Source organism: Periophthalmus magnuspinnatus, chromosome 16, assembly GCF_009829125.3.
Source record: "Periophthalmus magnuspinnatus isolate fPerMag1 chromosome 16, fPerMag1.2.pri, whole genome shotgun sequence".
NCBI classification, from domain to species: Eukaryota; Metazoa; Chordata; class Actinopteri; order Gobiiformes; family Gobiidae; genus Periophthalmus; species Periophthalmus magnuspinnatus.
Window position 1 is genome coordinate 28,232,897 of NC_047141.1, and position 20,519 is coordinate 28,253,415.

The following is a 20,519-nucleotide window of genomic DNA, read 5'->3' on the forward strand; positions in this document are numbered from 1 at the left end:
CCCACCCTATTGCACAAGTCATATTTTGTATAATGTTAGAGGCCCCTAATGGATGCTCTCACACCTATTAGCATACTGGCTAGCGCTATTGTTTGTCCTTGTTTTGATTTAAGTCTGAGAATGGGGTTATAAATAAAAGATAAATGTCTAAGATCCCCTTTCCCGTTCAAAAGATGGATTGCCTTTCCTAACAAAAAATGCCTCTTTAACTCCCCCCTTAAACCATTTATTTTCAAAGGAATGATTAGTGGCTTTGAGATGAAGATGTACGGCAGATTGACGTCCTGAGCAGCTCTTACGACAGTTTTGGTACATGCTCTTATGAAGTGGCTGGTCTCTTTCTCCAATATAACACTCACTGCAGTCTTTACTTCACTTTCTCACTTACTCTACTGCATATTCACTTAAATTCTGCTGCTGTCTTTCGATCTTTCGTCGTAGCGTTGGGCCAAACCCTGTGTGCAAATTTACGCGATCGTTCTCTTAATCTGAGCAGATATATGAGACTTTTCCCATCATGAATTTATTTGGTTTTGCAATGCCTTTTTAATTCCCCATTTCCCAAAAGGCTTACTCTTCCTAAAATAGAACTCCAAGGTCCAAGTGCACAGGTCTAGCAGTTATCCTAGTGCGGCTGGATTATGTGGGACTAAAGCCAGTGGATCAAATTTCTGTGAGTGCCTCCCGAAGCCTCTCAGTAGACCTTGATGAAAACAGCATCGCATTATCTGGCTCAACAGGACGGTTAGTTCTGCTTTATGCATGGTTAAATATCATTACTTTAAAGAGGGATAAGGAGAGAGAAAGAGTGATAGAGTGGAGGAGGAGAGGATGACATGCAGTCTCAGGTGTGGAGGAGACAGAGCCGGGACGGGCTGGCAGGGGGATGGGTCACTGTTGTATTATGGTTTCAGGCGCCCGTTGCCAGGCGACAGAGCGGAGCGAGATGCTGGGTTGCCTGGTAACCTCCGGGATGCAGAGTCTAACATGGCGTGATGGAGGAGAGGAAAGCTCCACCTTCCGCTCAGCTCTGAACAGCTCAGACTGAAGAGAACGGGACAGACTTAAAGACTCGCAGCTTCAAGTTTACATTTTATATCATATAGCAGAGCGGCTAGATTAAGCACAGTCGAATCAAGATTGAAATTTCGCCGAATGAAATTAGCAAAACACAAAGGCTGTCATTACTGAAGCACCACAATCTGTCACAAACAACTAAATATCTGTCTTATTCTGTATAAAAACAGCTAATCCTGGAGTTTAGATCTGTGCAAACATGTTCTGAAACGTGATTCTTGTATAAACTGTATTTTGTCAATAATCCTGGAAGTGATGAATGTGAACGTTGAATAGAATGTTATTTTTTTTTAAAACATAAATCGCTAATCTAATAAAAAATGTAAATGTTTGTTAGAAAAATGACATTTGCATATTTAATTATTGCATATTATTATTATAATTATAATTTTTAACCAAATTCAGCTTGATTTATTAAACACTCTTTTGTTGAGACTGAGGCTGTGTTCAGAATCGTTTGGTCCTGGTTTAATCCTGATTTGGACATGGTTTGGTTCTGTTCCAGTCCTGGTTTAGTCCTGTTCTAGTCCTGATTTACTTTTGTTCTAGTCCTGTTTTAGTCCTGTTCTAATTCTGATTTAATCCTGTTCTCATCCTGGTTTAGTCCTGGTTTAGTCCTGATTTAGTCCTGTTCTCATCCTGGTTTAGTCCTGATTTAGTCCTTGTATAGTCCTGGTTTAGCCCTGTTTTAGTCCTGGTTGATTAGACTTGGTTTGGTTCCATTCCAGTCCAGTTTTAGTCCTGGTTTGGTCCTGTTCTAGTCCTGGCTTACTTCTGGGTTCAGTCAGTCCCAATTCTGATGTGAAAATATGAAAAGTGTGAACATTTCCTATCCATGTGTTTCAGAATGTTAAATATTACAACCGTTGCCATAGCAATTCACAATTTAAAACAAAATATTATATCTTCTGGATTGGAAAAAGTCCTCAAAATGCTGCATATAATCCTTATTAAAACATCGATTTGTATATTTCTATGTATGTGTCATTTTTAATCTCATCTATTATATAACACAATTTGTTTTTCTTCTTTCGAAACTTGGGAAACTCGGGATGCCGGGATATCGACTTACAAATATCGGTTCAGCTGATATCCTGGTTGGTGTAATAAAACTTTTTACTGGTTGTAGTTTTCCTCAAAAGAAATCTCATAATGTTTTGAGTTTATCCAAAGCTGTTGAGTGGTTATTTGAGGGAAAAATAAGAGTTACATAACACATTTGGATATGTTTTGCAGATACTAAACGCTATGGCATCAGTATCGATATCGGAAAACTCGATGTGTGTAACCTGCATGCCAAAAACACACACACACGAGGCCCTGTTTTGATCGTGTGAACGTGTACGAGAAAGAACAGCCCACATAACAGGATAGAGAGGAGAAAACGGGGATGGTTGGAAAACAGAAATAGTGGCAGCAGCAGCAGCAGCGTCCTCGGGCTGGGTTTGAAGAGATTAGAGAAGTGAAAGAGAGAGGAGGAGGAGTGAGCGCTAGATTGGGATGGAGGGATATAAATAGTTTTCCTTTCTTCTGCACTCTGGAAAATGGACATGTGAAATGGTGAGGATGGAGAGATAGAGAGAGAGAGAGGAGAGAGAAAGAGGAGGGGGGTGTGATGGGGTATGTGTCAGATATGATAGAAGTCACACACATACACACACACGCACACACACACACACACACACACACACGCTATTGTCTGCTGTCAAATTGTGTTGTCATACAGTTTGAGATTTTGTTCTGGTCATGAAACGTTGACTTGTTTAAATAAGCAATAAATGGATCCACGTATGACGCCGTATGCTAATCTGCACGCTCCGCTTAAGTACACATTTACATATAACTCTCGGCTCTACCCTCGCCGCGCGTCCCGTTGGTTCGTTCCGTTGATTTGGAGGGGGAGGGGGAAAGGGTAGAATGCGATTTGATTGGATAATCCCGGGATTTAATATGACTTAATCCCGGCACAATCCTTTCTGCATCACTGCGGGGACTGAGATTAAGTATATATGTGTAGTATGTGTTTGTGTCCCGGTGCAGGGGGTAGAGGAGGGGGAGAGAGAGGGGGAGAGGAGGGAGGAGGAGGGAGAGGAAGAGAGGGGAAGAGGGGGTAGATGGGGCAGAGAGTGGAGAGGGGGGTAGAGGAGGAGAGGAGGAGGAGAGGAGAGAAGAGGAGGCAGAGGAAGAGAGGACAAGAGGGGCTAGATGAGACAGAATGGAGAGGAGGAGAGAGGGAAGAGGAGGGAGGAGGCAGAGGGCAAGAGGAGCTAGATGACACAGAGAATGGAGAGAGGGAGAGGAGGAGGAGACAGAGGAAGAGAGGGCAAGAGGGGTTAGATGAGACAGAGAATGGAGAGGGGGAGAGGAGGGAGGAGGAGGGAGAGGAAGAGAGGGGAAGAGGGGGTAGATGGGGCAGAGAGTGGAGAGGGGGTAGAGGAGGAGAGGAGGAGGAGAGGAAGGAAGAGGAGGCAGAGGAAGAGAGGACAAGAGGGGTTAGATGAGACAGAGAATGGAGAGGAGGAGAGAGGGAAGAGGAGGGAGGAGGCAGAGGGCAAGAGGAGCTAGATGACACACAGAATGGAGAGAGGAGGAGGAGACAGAGGAAGAGAGGGCAAGAGAGGTTAGATGAGACAGAGAATGGAGAGGGGGAGAGGAGGGAGGAGGAGGGAGAGGAAGAGGGGGTAGATGGGGTAGAGAGTGGAGAGGGGGATAGAGGAGGAGAGGAGGAGGAGAGGAGGGAAGAGGAGGCAGAAGAAGAAAGGACAAGAGGGGCTAGATGAGACAGAGAATGGAGAGGGGGAGAGGTGGGAGAGGAGGAGAGGAGGAGGAGAGAGGGAAGAGGAGGGAGGAGGCAGAGGGCAAGAGGAGCTAGATGACACAGAGAATGGAGAGGAGGAGAGGAGAAGGAGAGAGGGAGAGGAGGAGGAGACAGAGGAAGAGAGGGCAAGAGGGGTTAGATGAGACAGAGAATGGAGAGGAGGAGAGGAGAAGGAGAGAGGGAAGAGGAGGCAGAGGAAGAGAGGGCAAGAGGGGCCAAAAGGGGTTAGATGAAACAGAGGAAGAAGAGGAGGAGAGAGATAGAGCAGGAGAGAGGAGGAGAGGAGGGATAGAAGGTGCAGAGTGGGAGAGAGATGAGGCAAAGAGGGGTAGAGAAGGCCCGAGGAGAGAGAGGAGGATGGAAAGGAGGAGAGGAATTATGGGCTAGAGGTGGAGGGAGAAGGGCGAGAGAGACAGAGAGGAGGCAATGGGGAATAAGAGGTGTGGGGAAAGAGGAGAGGGGTTGAACTAGAAAGAGTAGCAGAGGTAGAAGAGGAATGGGATGAGGAGGCAGACGAGGGAGATGGAGGAATGACGGAGGAAGTCAGACAAAGAGAGAGAGAGAGGAACAGGAGAGAGAGAGAGGGGGTAAATGCCTGGGGCGAGGGGAATAGTTGCCCCACATTGTCATATCCAGTGTGTGATTGAGTTGACACTAGCACATGCAGACAGATAGAGCTCCGTGTTTGCATGTTACACGGATGATGACATGTGCATGGATAGAGACCTGCGTTTGTGTGTTACACGGCTGACCACATGGGCACAGATGGAGCCCTGTGTTTGTATGTTACATGGCTGACCACATCCACATGGACAGAGCTCGGTGTTTGCATGTTACACGTCTGACCACACACACACAGATAAAGCCTGCTGACCACATGCAAACGGATAAATCCCTGTGTTTGTGTGTTACACAGCTGACCACATGGACACAGATGGAGTCCTGTGTTTGCACTCTACACGGCTGACCACTTGTACATGAATAGAGCACTGTGTTTGTGTGTTACACGGCTGACCACATGCACATGGATAGAGTCCTGTGTTCCCTGTATTTGTTTGTTTGTTACACGGCTGACCACATGCACACAGATAGAACCCTGTGTTTGTTTGTTACACGGCTGACCACATGCACACGGATAGAGCCTGCTGACCACATACACACAGATGGAGCCTTGGGTTTGCATGTTACACAGCTGACCACATGCACATGGATAGAGTCCTGTGTTCCCTGTATTTGTTTGTTTGTTACACGGCTGACCACACGCACGCAGATAGAACTCTATGTTTATTTGTTACACGGCTGACCACACGCACACAGATAGAGCTCTATATTTGCCTGTCATATTTCTGATGTGTGAATGGACATGCCTTATGATCCCACTGGCCCCGCTCACAACATACCGTTCGACCCTATACATATCTGGCCTCATGCACCACGCTCTGCCGCCCTGTACATACAAATGCAGAGCGCTGTTGGTATTCAGGTCCACGAGTCAGTCCCAGCTACAGTGTGGAGCTGTAGGACACGGCCATATTTGCAGATGGTTACTGTTAATTAAGACTTAATTGGAACGTGAGTAATTAGAGGGTAATGTGACTTGAAAGGAATGGGGCTGTTCATGTGTGTTCAGTGGAGAGGGGGAGGAAAGGAGGAAGAGGAGAAAGGGAGGGGGACCGAGCTGAAGAAGGGAAGAAAGAAAGAGCAGAGGAGAGAGGAGAGAGATAAATATGAAGCAGAGAGGGAGAGAGAAGGGGAGAGAGAGGAGGAGAGAGAGCAAAGGAGAGAGAGGGGGGAAGTAAAGAGAAAAGAGGGAAAGATAAAGGTGAAGCAGAGAAAGAGCGAGCGAGGCAGACAAATGAGAAAAAGAGGAGAGAGATAGTAGTGAGCGCGCAAGTAAGACAGAGCAGAGAAGGGGAGATAGTGAGAACAAGGAAAGTGGGAAAGATGTGAGAAAAAGAGAGAGAGGGGAAAAACTTGGAAGACAGAAAAAGAGGAACAGGGGAGAAAGAAAGGTGAGGACGGATAGGGAAAAAGTGGAAAGAGGAGTGAGCAACAGAGAGAAAGAGAGGGGAAAGAGGGAGGCAACAAGGGCAGAGGGAAAGAGAAGAGAGAGATAGATGAGGGTGAAGTCAGAGGGACGGCAGGAGAGAAGAGAGGGGGAGAACGAGTAAAGGTGAGAATAAGACAAGGAGAGAACAAGGCGGGTGAGAGGGAGGGATAATGGAGAGAGAAAGATAGAAATGGGGAGAGAGAGAGAGAGAGACTTGAAGCAGTCCCCATGTTGTTTGCATTTTTCTCTTGAGCACTGGGGAATCTTAATTACTCCCACACAGTATAGATCCAGCTGCACTCGTCTGTCCCACACGGAGTTAAATCACACTTTCTGTTCTTCCTGTTGTGTCGACACGCCTCTGTGCAGATGAACTATATCTCACACTTTTTTCTGTCAGATACGTTTACCACTAACATGCTCACGATGGAGTACGTAGCTAGAGATGCAGTGGAACATTCCAGGTGAAGCATTAGCATCTCCGTAGAGACGAGCAAGTGACCGATTCTGCACTAGAAAACCTAAATAGTGCAACTCAAACACGCACGTTATATTAAAATTGGGACTAAATGAGGACTAAACCCATAACCAAACCAAGACTAAACCAGGTCCAAATCAGGACAAGTGAACTACGACACAAATAAAAGGTACACAGCTATAAATCCCCCAAAAATAATGTTATTAATTCTTTAAACAATGTAGAGATTTCAGTGAAAACGTGTAGCACATCTGCATCACTCCTGCCGCTGTCTTTGCACAAACATCGAGAGGGGGGGGGGGGGCTCTCTGTGGCACCAGCCTTTCCTTTTGTTTACCGAGGAGCACAGCGGTCGCCCTTGGCAACAGGCATCCTTGTTTACCTACCCATAATGCCGTCATACGATCGCCATGACAACCGGCTCGTTGCCATGCCAGTTTTCCAATGCCATTTTGTGTGTCATCTTCAGAGCCACGGCCTTTTGCACCGCGTTTGTCGTACCTGGGCCGCAGAGGTGTGCCACAAAGCATTAGATGTACACGGTTTATAGAGTTAGAAGTAGTCAGAATTGGACTGTACTACTTATACGCAGTAGTAGTATACATCACTCCATATGGTTTACTTTACACCAGCGTATTCCAGAGTGACATGTGTTATTCATAGCTTTCAGAATCCTGTTACATGCAACATTTTGAGCACATTTTACCCGTTCAAAAGATGTAATATTTGGCAATTGCTCTGGCTCCTCGTAATTTTTTCATCATTCTGAAGCCCGTGGGAGAAATCAAATCTGTATTTTATTTTCCAGCAATCAGGGAACAAAGTGTACAAAGGGAAATTAGCCAAAATACATCAAAATCAAGGGCCACTACTGGTAAACTGAACCCACAGTAGGCCTAAAACATGCAATTATTTATGTATTTGTTTATATATTTTTGCTTCACAATGAACTGGGGACTCATTGTGTGTTAATTTTGTATAGCAATACATGCATTTGTGTTCTCTATATCTTACAGTATTAGTCGCTGTATTTATCCTTATTTTTACGTTGCATTGTTCTATATATAACGCATGTGTCAAACTCAAGGCCTGGGGGCCAAATGCGGCTCACCACAACATTTTATGTGGCCCGCGAGAAGGTAAATTAAAAGATATGACTGTCATTTTAAAATAAGTCTTTGCTGCTTTAATGTGTGCACTGACCATAAACTAATGAGATTGTTCAGGAAGAGGAAACGTGTATATTTTTGGTGTTATGAGGCGGGTCGGTTTTGAAAGAGTACAATCTATGACGGCATTTTGACACCAAACGCAGAGCTAAGTATGTAAAAGTTCGCCTTCAAGAAAAACAACAAATTGTCCTATAATTAAAAGTCCATAATCACAGGAGAATAAGTTCACAAAAGCCACAACCAAAAAAACATGCATCAGTGAAACTCGCTTTATTATGGCTGAGTCTGAGTCCCGATACACACTTTTAAAAATGTCAGTTAATCAGGGGACACACAGTTACACAAATATGTCATATCTGCATCTCGAATAAGCAATAAATACAGAAAGTTAAACAGTAGTTACCTTTATTTTACATGACATTTGGTTACATTTAGTGACATTTACAAACCCGCACGCACAGTTACATCTGGACCTTGACGGCGGCCATTTTGCTGATGTGGCCCTTGGTGAAAATGAGTTTGACGCCCCTGATATATAACAACAGTGGATAGTTTTTTTTTGACAACCTATTAAAAAACAAAAACTGAATACAAAATCTCACAGTAGCTCAGTTTGTAAAGCGTTTTTTTCCACGGATCCAAAGGTTGACGGTTCAAATCCCGCTCTTGACGTAAACATCATCGGTTGAGCGGTCAAATCCACTGACGCACAGGTTGTTGATGCGATTCCAGCTCCCACAGATGAACACTTGAGCAAGACACTTACCCCACCTCACCTCCAGTGTCTGCGTTCTCCGATGTGTGAATGAAAAAACGCTTCGAGTGCCCTGAAGGTGGAAAAGCACGATATAAAAACGTGACCATTTATCATTAAAGCTCCAACGCTCCTGAACATTACAACATTTTTGGCCCCTCCTCCCTCTCCCTTCCACTCATCCATCGCCGTCTTTCTTGTCATCATCGTCCTTCTTACATTTACTCAATAACTATCACGAGCCGGTTTTTGGTAGTTCCGTAGTTCGCAAACCCTCCGCCCGACGATAGCCCGTGACAGATGGACATTTGTTCCTGCTCATTAGTACTTGTGTTCATCTGGTTTTACTGTCACAGGGAACCAGATCCAATGGACCTAATGAACGGAGAGATAGAAAAAGTGATGGATGAAGCGGAGGGTAGAGAAAGGGTTAGTGGACACAAATCTCGCTACAATCAGGCAGCTTCACAACACGGGCCCAAAATCAATGGACAAGCCTTGGCCTGATCGATGGGTTGATAGTGTAAGATGGATGAGCGCGTGGTACGAGCGCAATAACACTGGGGCATATGATGGATACGTGGACAGGTCCCGGACAGCACCTATACCTCGTAAATGCAAGGCCGCAGAGGGAGTCACGTAGGGTGAGCTGTGTGTACATGCGCTAATGGCTAATGTTTATGGTGGTGGCGAGAGCAGTCGATACGAGCGAAGGGTTAAATGGACTGGAAAAGGGATAGGCTGTATAAAAGTATTGAAAAACAGATACGAATTGATGCTGAAACTAGTATCGAAACTGGATACTCGTTTGAGCGGGTGTTGATACTAAAAAAATTGCATTTGCAGGACAGAAATGAAGCTTTCCTGAATAGTTTTAGAATGATTTTGAGCTGAGGGATTACACAGATATAAGGACACGTGGGAATATAAAAGAAAGTACTACTATTTAATGCTGAAAATCACGTTCTATTGTCTAAAGAAAGAGGGTTTTTATTATCTTATTTTCATTGTGGTATCAGAATCGGTTGGGCATCGCGTCTATTTCTTAGTATCGTAATCAAGTTTGAAATTACGTGAGATTTAAACTGATTTCATTTCGGTTTGTCTTGTTTTGATGTTTGATTGTTCGATGACAAACTCAAAAATAAATCAAATCTGTCATGTCAAAGAAAGAAGTTAAATGTGTACTGTACTTTCTATTAACATAACATATTTAAAGGTGCACTGTGCAGTTTTTCTGGTACCTTCTTGTCTCCATGGAGATATTATCGCTTTGATTTTAATGATCCACAGTATGGCATTAGACTTATGCGTGGAGATAAGTGACGTCAAAGAGCCAAGTGTTATTATTGTTATTTTTTATACTGCAGCTTTATATCAATAGAAAAGTGACATTATGGTTCTGTTCATGTTATTTGTAAAGTGAACATTTTATTGTGTGAGTGTTACAGCTATGCAGTTGGTTTGTATAGGTAAAAAAATAAAAATAAATAAATAAAAACCTTAGAAATTTGTAGTCAGTTTTAATACAAGTTAAATTAGACATATGTTTAGGAGGATTTTTTTGCGTATTTAAATTGACGTGATTTTCTTCTAGCGGATGAGTTTGTTTGGAATACAAAAGCTATATTAACGAAAACCTATTGTGCTTGACGTCTCAAACGTGCACAAATCACATGAAATACAACTCGAAGAAGGGAAATGAGCAGAGGAAACAACTACAACACGGTTAAAAAAGTCGATTTTGTGTTACAGATCTGCTATAAGTCAAATAATCTAAATCTTCCTACAATAACTAATCAAAACTAGATAAATACAGTGAATTCAAAGCATTTTAAAGTAAAGTCCATCTGCAGTGTGGACGTGCCGGTTCCTGCCCTCTTCCCTGTGTGTTTTCCACTGTACTGTGCTGTGTGAGTGAACGAGGGCCCTCCTTGGATCAATAGCGCTGTGGTGACAGCTCAGAGCTGATTAATCAAACGTATGGATCTGTCTCTCTCTCTCTGCCCTCTCCTCAATTACCAGCTTCATTACATTGCCTTAACACCCCACTGGGACCTATTCTTCTCTCCTGCTCTCTCGCTCCTCTCCCGATACTCCTCCCTCCTCTATCCTCGCTCCTCTCTTCTCTTCTCTACACTTGATTTTTCCTCACTCCATCACTTTTATTTAATCTACTTATTTTGACGTTTTCCAGAAAGCTTTAAATTATAACGTAAAAGCAGTTATGAAGCTTTTAATCGGGGTGTCAGAGATTGAGACGTGTTCTTATTATGACGATAATAACAAGTACTGCATTACGTCAACCTTCCAGCTCATCAAACTTCACTCGACGCATTTATATGTTTTAGAGTACCATAGTTTTATATATTTTAACTGTGTCGTCTGTTATTTTAGCTGTGTGCACCTCCAAAACCGATTATATATGGATCAGTATCAACCCAGAAATCCACAGCAATCTGACTCTAGTTCTCACCAATCTTCTTATTTTTGTTGACATAACCCACCGTTTTTTCTCATATAACGCCTCGTTCAGACTAAACCCACATCGTCAAGGTGATCCAGCGTAGTCGCACCTATGAGATCTATGCATTTATATTATAATTTGATTCATAATTTGACCTTTATTTAACCAGGAAAGTCCCATTGACATTCAGAATCTCATTTACAGCGCGGCCATGTCCCCAGAGTGGACCCTTTTGTGCATGTTATAGTGACAGCGAACCAGGGAGGAAACCTATTGTCTCGCTCGTTCTTGTTGCTTCAATCTACACGCACATGTAAAGCTGTATTGCGTAACTTTTCTGGCGTAAAACCTGCCACCTGTTTTTGCTGTAAACCCACATAAGATTGCATGTTTAGATGCGTAATTAAATGCAAAATACACACGTTTAACGGCGTCCTGTGGAATATTTTGCAGTTAAGTAGTTAAAATAACTGCGGAGACAAGCAGGTGTCACAGAAAAGTTGCGTAGTGAACCTTTAACTTGCGGTTTTAACTTCCTCAAGGCAAGTCGTGACAGTTGCAGATCAAACGAGTCACGACTAAATCTGTGTACGCTCTGAAGCAGGCTCTAGGGGGCAGCGTTTCTTTCATCTCGTCTCCTCTCCTCCGTTATCCCAGATGCGTTCTTGAATCTTCACTTCTTTCAGGCCGTGTAGTTTTAGTTGATCAAAGTCTGCCGGGGTCCTTGGGAAGCCTCTTTAGTCCTCTTTAGACAGGATAGTCGAGTTTTAGTCCTGGTTGGGTTCTCATCAGGGCATGTGGGGTTTTCTTTGGTGGCAGTTTGTGAAAAAAAAGTGCACAAGATGTGGTTGAAATTTTTATTTAGTGTCAGTGAAAGCCGGTCTTTGTTTTCAACCTGTAGCTCGGTTAGTTCTGAACTCTCTAAGACCTGGTTTAGAGCTGTAGTTTCAAAGTCTTGGTCCTTGAGAAACCGCTTTAGTCCTGTTTTAATCCTGGTTCGGTTCTTGATGACACATGTAGATGCATTTATCAGGGCGTGCACACCTCTGGTACCATGGTAACAGTAACACGAGTCATGTCCCTGCGTTAAAGGGCCCATATTACGCTATTTTCTAATATGTTTTCTATGTTATAATGTTTCCTCATCACAAACAGACCTGGAGTTGTGTTTCGTTTCATTCACACATGTTTAACCCACAAAACCTGCATATTTAGGCTTCTCTCCAACTCTGTTCCACCTTGTGATGTCATCATGTGGTAACACAGGAAGTGCTTCACTGTGTTTTTAAACTCCACACATCTTCACTAGAATCGTTCAAATGATTTCAGTTCTGGAGTTGCCGATCTATATGAACTAAAGGTAAAAGGAGGTGTTAACTTGAAAACTACCACTGCATGGCATCACAAGGTGGAACAGAGAGCTTTTGAGTTGTAGACAGACTCAAAGACAGCATTATAACACGGCTTAAACCTCACAAGAGTCCATTTTGTGTAATATAGGACCTTTAAACTTACACTGTAAACAAGAAACTAAAAGCTAGCATGAATATTTCTGGTGGATTTCAAAACCAAACTGCCAAACTACATTATCAAGAACAATCTATATGTGTTTGTCTTATACTCAACCATTAACAAATGTTTTAGCACAGACGTACACACAAACTAAAAGCTTGCGTGCATATTCCTGATTAATTTCAAACATTGTCCAATTATTGTTATAAAGAAAAATGGAGTTGTGGCACAAAAAGCTGTGTTGTAAACTTAGCTAAACAGTTTTGCACCTTCATTACAGTTGCTTAAAACAATGCCACTTAATGGAAGAACAGATACTGGAGCAAAAGAAAAAAAAAAAAAACTTAGGTAAAAGCAAAAGTATTAGAGTACCTATTTACTTAAAGAGAAAGAAGTTAAAGTATTTCACACATATTTTGAGGTTTTATAAGGCTTGAAATGTAGTGATTTTGATAAAGATTTGTACTTAAGTTTGTTCAACAGAAACACCTCTATTTTTATTTGTATAAAAATAGATAGAATATTTTTACTTTTCATTCCAAAATGCAGTATAAAATCCAGATTCCTGCTCTCAAATGTAGTGAAATTAAAGTAAAAAGTATCCACTGTAAAGTACAGATATCTAAAATGTGTACTTAAGCATAGTACTTTCCTGCTTTTACTTTGTTACAATCCACTTCTCCGTAAACCTAAACTAATCATTAACTAAAATCCACGTTTAAGCACATTTTTTTCAATTTACAGAAAACCAAAAACTAGCATGCGGTGTATTTCATAACACTGTCTAATCCTAGTTATCAAGATCATTTTGAAACGCTCCAGACGTTTTTATTTGCATCTGTTTCGTGTATACTTGTTGCCATAGCGCCTCCTCTACATTTGCTTTGCGGCTCTTATCTCTATCTCAGCCCACACTCCTGTAGCTCATCTAATCCGGGTTTCTTCTTGTGTAATCCCGATCAGTTGGCCTGTTTCCTTAATCCCGTCACTTCCCAATCCCTCCTACTCCAATCTGTGTCATATGTAACATCAGACGCCCAAAGGTGCCTCATTTGTTTACACTAGACGAGACTTAACGCTCGGAGAAGGAACGAAGCACCTGTCACCTGCTCACCCTGATTAAACTCACTGCAAATAAATAGAGTCAGTTCAAACGAGGTTGGATCTGACCACTTCTCTTTTTTTTTTTTTTTTTACTTGATACTAGCTATGGGTTATTTCACTTGCAAGATTGTTTTTATTTTTTTTTTACAATTTTATTTATTACTGAAACAAGATAATAACCAAAACCCCAAATTTTAATATAAACAACATGTCCAGTGTTAAGAATATATCAGCATTAGAATCGTTATCAGTAAAAGTTATATTTGATTTGAACATGTTTATCCCGTATCTGAGGACATAGATAGAAACATTTAGATTAGAATCTTTCATACATTTAAATGAACAAATCTTACTCTACTGGTAAACAAAAAAAAATAAATTACATAGCAAATCTATGAACTAAAACAATCCAAATTTGTCAAAACTATTCAATTTATTTTATTTTATTTTTAATTTAACTATTTTGTATTTATTTATTTATTTTTATTTATTTTATTTTTATTTATTTATTCATGTATTTATTTATTTATTTTTATTTTATCTAAAGTTTATTTTTAAGCTTACCTAAGCTACTAAAAAAAATCAAAATTTGTCAAAACTATTCAATTTATTTATTTTTTTTGTATTATTTTATTTTTATTTATTTTATTTGTATTCGATTATTTTTATTTATTTATTATATATTTTTTATTTTATTTATTTATTTATTCATGTATTTATTTATTTTAATTTTATTTAAAGCTTATTTCTTGCACCTTTACAAGTCAAATATTTGTAAATCTGATGGGATAAAATCTGTGTTGTGATTATCCCGTCTCTAACCCAACACATGCATAGAATCAACAATATATCTCATTATTGCAATTTTCATTTTTATCAATTTTTCTCTCTTTTTGCTCATTTTTTCCTTAAATTCGAGACATACTTCACACAATATTTTCCCTCCTCCTCTTCCTTATCATCTTGTTGGCACCTTGTAGGTCCTTATGTTGAGCACCTGTTTGTGTTTGTTCCACAGATGAACCGGCCGATCCAGGTGAAGCCGGCGGACAGCGAGGGCAGAGGAGGTGAGACACTTGTCCAATCCACACCTCTCAGTCTCTCTCATAATTACATCACCCCATAGTGAACACTGCCCCCCGCTGGAGAACTGTGGGAGCTCTGCCAGTTCATGACGAGGACTGGACTTGGACTTAGATGTGTTCCTTGTGTTTCAATACGCAGCACTGGACATGGGTTTTGTCTCCACTTTTTCATATTATTAATTTATCATCCTTTATTTATTTCTTTTTTGCTGTGTGACAAAAATATTCCTAAATTTAGTTTATAGTAAAAGGGAATTATAGCATTTTTATTTAGTTTAGAACAAACACGAAACTGGGGAACAATAAGGATTATATGACCCAGGACTAAACCAGGTCAAGATATGTATATACTGTGAAAACTGGGGCTGATCTGGGAAAAAAAGGGACCAAACTAGGACTAAACTAGGACTAAACCGGCCCAGACTAATCCAGGACTAGTATAGGACTAAACAAGGGCTCAAGAAGGACTGTCATACGAACCAGGGCTAGATCATTTACCAAAACCAGGACTAAACCCGGAGTAACCTACGAAAGGTTAAAGTACTGCTCAAGAAGGATTGTGTAATATAAACCAAAACTATTAAGGTCTAACCAGGAACATCAAGACTAAACCAGGACTAAACTAGGGCTCAAGAAGGGAACCTGGGGCTAAATGTGAACCAGGACTAAACCATGTAACTGAACAAAACCAGGACTAAATCAAGAACAACATTTATAAACTTTAAAGCAGGACAAAAGTAGAACTAAACCAGAACTAAGCTAGAACAAAACACGGACTAAACAAGGACTAATGTAGGACTGCACTAGGACTACACCAGGACTAATCAAAGACTGTGTGAACGAGAACTAAACCAGGACTAAACAAGGACTAAAGTAGGTCTACACCAGGACGCAGAAATGACTGCATGAACCAGAAGTAAACCAGGACTAAACCAAAACTAAACCAGGACTAAACCAGGACTAAACCAAAACTAAACCAGGACTAAACAAGGACTAAAGTAGGACTAAGCCAGGACTTAGAAATGACTGCATGAACCAGAACTAAACCAGGACTAAACAAGGACTAAAGTAGGACTACACCAGGATTAAAAAAAGACTGAGTGAACAAGAACTAAATCAAGACTAAACAAGGACTAACATAAAACTACACCAGGACTAAACCAGGACTAAACCAGAACTAAACAAGGACAAACGTAGGACTAAACCAGGACTTAGAAAGGACTGCGTGAACCAGAACTAAACCAGGACTAAACAAGGTCTAACATCAGACTACACTAGTACAAAACAAGGACTGCATGAACCAGAACTAAACCAGAGCTAAAGCAGAACTAAACCAGGACCAAACCAGGACCAAACAAGGGCTAACGTAGGACTACACCAGGACTGCATGAACCAGAACTAAACCAGGACTAAACAAGGATTAAACAAGGACTAAACAAGGACTAAACAAGGACTAACGTAGGTCTATACCAGGACTCAAAAAACACTCCACGAACCAGGACTAAACAAGGACTAAACCAGGACTAAACCAGGACTAAACAAGGACTAACGACGGACTACACCAGGCTTGAGGAAGGACTGCACGAACCAGAACTAAACCAGGACTTTAATGGACCTCAGTGTATCATAAATTCTGCGTACGACCCTGCATCCGGGGCTAATTTCATTTTCCCCTCTCCTTTTGTGCTCCGTCTCAGAGGACAGAAAACTGTTTGTGGGCATGTTGGGAAAACAGCAGAGCGATGAAGACGTCAGGCGGCTGTTTGAACCCTTCGGAAGCATAGACGAGTGTACTGTGCTCAGAGGACCCGACGGCACCAGCAAAGGTACACACAAATACTACTGCATTTAGTACTACATCAACTCCAATGAAGTAGTTTAATAAAATAATAAAAAATGAACAGAAGTTACTCAAGTCAAATCACAAAAGCTGCAGATAACCTGACCGATGACGCCTCTAAAAATCTACATTTCCGATGGACTGTCTCCATGGAAACGTTATTGCTTTGCCTGGAAAGTCCCACAGTATGGCATTAATTTGAGTAGAAGCAGGCAGCACAACCAGCGGCAACAGGTCATATCTGTGGAGCGATGATAACTACGGGACAGTCCAAGCAAAGCAATAACGACTTCATACAGACAAGCAAGGGACTGATCTCTTACCAGAAAAGTGACATAGTGTGGCTTTAAATAATGTTATGTTCTTATTTTTCTTGCAGGATGCGCATTCGTAAAATTCCAGTCTCATGCCGAGGCCCAAGCGGCAATCAACAGTCTCCACGGCAGCCGCACGATGCCGGTGAGTCCTTCCCATGCGGCCGGTGCGATCCACGGGAAAAACTAGGACCGCTGCCATAGTGATTCACAATTTAAAACTAAATATTATACCTTTTGAATGGTAAAAATGTGCACATAATAGGAAGCTGAACCCCATGAATAGAACATGATGGTTTTACTGCTGTACAGGGCTGGAGGCTCTTAAAGATGTGTAAGTAATAATGTTCCAAACCTATACTTGGCCCGTCCCGTGTCCCCTGTGTCCCATAAAAGGATTCAATGGACAGAGAAAAGTCATGAATTAATAAACAGGGAGCACTGGCCCCGTTAACACACCGAGATGGCACATATCATCACTGGTAATGGCACTTTAAACCTCTGCTGCTCTCTAATACAGCTGCTCAAATCCATTTTACAACCTCACTTAAACGTATCACTACACCTGTGTATAGTTTATACAGAAATGTTGTTTTTAATATTTATAACGTGTACCTTTGTGTCTTTTTAGTGTGGGTATTTCGCACAAAAATGAATCTTTATTAATTAAACTTTAACTTGAATCTTAATATTACTTTGGTATTTGACAAGTTTTTTATTTTATTCAACAAAATTATCTACAAAACAGCCGAAGGACAACAGCTCTAATTGGATCACTATTGTTTCGGACTGGATTTTTTTAAAAATATTGATCAAAGATAAATTTTTATATAATTTAACAAACAACAAATAACAAAAATGGCTGAAAAAAAATGTCATTCAATTTGGTAGATTTTTTATGTTTTAAATGGACTTTTGTGCTCGTTTCATACTTTTGTTTGTTTTTCGTTTGTATTCCCGTACTTGAATAGGGCATCCATGAAAACACGAGTCTGAGTGCTCTCATTGGGCTCTCCCTGTGTAAATAAAGAACTAAAAACAAAGATAAATAAAAAATTGAGATAAAACATGTTGGGTTTGGTCACTGAAAAATTCCTCGAGCAGCTTTTACATTTCTGCAGTGCTGGATTTAGCGTTTGTTTTTCTATTTATTGGTTTATTTGTGTACTACCAGTCAATCCATTATTCATTTCTCCCTTGTGTGCACAGGGGGCGTCGTCGAGCCTCGTGGTGAAGTTCGCAGACACAGAGAAGGAGAGAGGGCTCCGGAGGATGCAGCAGGTGGCCTCTCAGCTCGGCATCTTCAGCCCCATGACCCTCAACTTCCCCGCATACAACGCATACACACAGGCCGTCAACGCACAGGCAAGTGTCCCCACATACATACACAACATACAACACACACCATACAACACACACAGGCCGTCAACGCACAGGCAAGTGTCCCCACATATACACACAACATACAACACACACAGGCTGTCAACGCACAGGCAAGTGTCCCCACATACACACAGAACATACAACACACACATGCCGTCAACGCACAGGCAAGTGTCCCCACATATACACACAACATACAACACACACAGGCCGTCAACGCACAGGCAAGTGTCCCCACATATACACACAACATACAACACACACAGGCCGTCAACGCACAGGCAAGTGTCCTCACATACACACACAACATACAACACACACCATACAACACACACAGGCCGTCAACGCACAGGCAAGTGTCCCCACATATACACACAACATACAACACACACAGGCTGTCAACGCACAGGCAAGTGTCCCCACATACACACAGAACATACAACACACACAGGCCGTCAACGCACAGGCAAGTGTCCCCACATATACACACAACATACAACACACACAGGCCGTCAACGCACAGGCAAGTGTCCCCACATATACACACAACATACAACACACACAGGCCGTCAACGCACAGGCAAGTGTCCTCACATACACACACAACATACAACACACACAGGCCGTCAACGCACAGGCAAGTGTCCTCACATACACACAGAACACACAACACATACACACAGGCCGTCAATGCACAGGCAAGTCTCCTCACATACACACAGAACACACAACACATACACACAGGCTGTCAACGCACAGGCAAGTGTCCCCACATATACACACAACATACAACACACACAGGCCGTCAACGCACAAGTCAAGAGCATCTAAACTAATGAATGGTAAAATCAAGATTAAAATTTCCCTAATTCAAACAATTTCAACCAATGCTAGATATTGTATTTAGTTTGTAATTTTTAGCAGCGTGGACAAGTCTGACATATGCACTAATATGAACAGAATCATCATTTTAAAATAAGCTGTAACAGATATAGAGTTCAACCCACTTACCGATAAACTAAACAACACAAAACATCTCGAAACCATCAACACAGTGCACACGGAGAGCGCTGCGCCTGTGAAAGGATCTAATAAGTTTGAAGAGGCTATCAGAGCCCTAATTGTGGCTAATGCTGTTACCTAGACAACAGAACATACGTCATCCGGCATTAGCTTTCCCGCTACACACCGACATTAACCCACTGACTAGGGACATAATGGGCCTGTAATTAGATCTCTATTCATCTATTCCTCCATCATCCCCTCTGCCTGTCCCCTCCTCTACCATCGCCTCTTTGTCTCTCACCGTTTCCCCGGTTCACTTAGCCGACTCGTTTTGCTTTCACTGCAAAAAAGTCTGATCGTATTTAAATGTATTTATGAACTTGTATGACCAGAGCTATCGAAGGCGAGTTCATTTGTAGAGCGCAAAGTCAATTAAAGTGCACCTTCGCTTATTTTATATATATGATATTTCTGAAACTTAAACATAAAATAAGAAAAAAGTAGGAGTGGACGATGCGTGTTATTCGTTTAAATCGGTCCATGCAATTCAGAACTATTACAAACTTTTAGTGCTTTCTGATTGGATGATTGGATTTAAAACCTTATCTCAAAACGTAAACTTTTACCTAATTTCAAAAGTTTTACAATTGTATTACGTTTACTCTATATTTAGTCCATATCTGAAGACGCAGTTTGATAATATGTATGAAATATTTGGAAAAAAATGCTACAAATCTACAAATAATTGAATTTTCTTAACTACCGGGAGTTAAATCTACTTAGATAAATGTAATATTCTGGATTAAAGTGCTGTTACCTCCTACGATCCCTCCCTTTTCGCAGCGCTCGTCCTCCTCGTTTAGCATAACTCTTTATTGTCATTGTAGAATCAATTAGAGCAGTCATTTGCGTTAACCTTTCCTCTGGCTCTTCTGTCTACAGCTTGTCCAACAGCAGGCCCTGGTTGCCCAGTCAGCGTACTTGTCTCCGGTGGCAACAGTTGCCGCGGTACAGATGCAGCAGATGGCGGCTCTCAACGCCAACGGGATCATCGCCGCGCCCATCACACCCATCACACCGTCGTCGGGTAAAAACATGCTCTGCTCACGCTCCTGCCAGGAACAAACTCGCGACGAAATCACGGTTTTGTGTACCAGGGCTGCACACGATGTAATCAAATCGAAAGGGAAATTTGAGTTGGCAGAATTATCCTGAAATGCATGAGGTTTTTTTGTTAGTTTATCAGTTCAGATTTCAGTCTGTCAAATGTTCACGCTTCTGGAGTTGTTTACGATGTGCGCTGTGAACAGAATCTGACTTTTTAACAATATATATCGCAAATCTAAAGCAATGTAGCTCTATTTTCTGCTTAATTTTAAACACCCCTTATGTTACGCTAGGTTAACTTTATTGCATTTCATAACAATTATAATGTTCCCTAATGAAAAACATACTTGAGT

General features: G+C 41.6%; 1 protein-coding gene across 2 annotated transcripts in view; it reads left to right on the top strand.

Annotated features, from left to right (window-relative positions):
• celf3b (cugbp, Elav-like family member 3b) overlaps positions 1 to 20,519 on the top strand; it is a 59,705-nt gene that overhangs the window by 27,270 nt on the left and 11,916 nt on the right. For both annotated transcript variants that reach the window (XR_008649024.1, XM_033981095.2), the window contains exons 4-8: positions 14,451 to 14,499; positions 16,215 to 16,343; positions 16,737 to 16,816; positions 17,881 to 18,036; positions 20,002 to 20,146. Coding sequence is in view for 1 of the 2 variants with exons in the window: in XM_033981095.2 (XP_033836986.1) it covers positions 14,451 to 14,499; positions 16,215 to 16,343; positions 16,737 to 16,816; positions 17,881 to 18,036; positions 20,002 to 20,146 (559 nt within the window). In the remaining variant the exon portion in view is untranslated. The remainder of the gene's footprint in view (positions 1 to 14,450; positions 14,500 to 16,214; positions 16,344 to 16,736; positions 16,817 to 17,880; positions 18,037 to 20,001; positions 20,147 to 20,519) is intronic.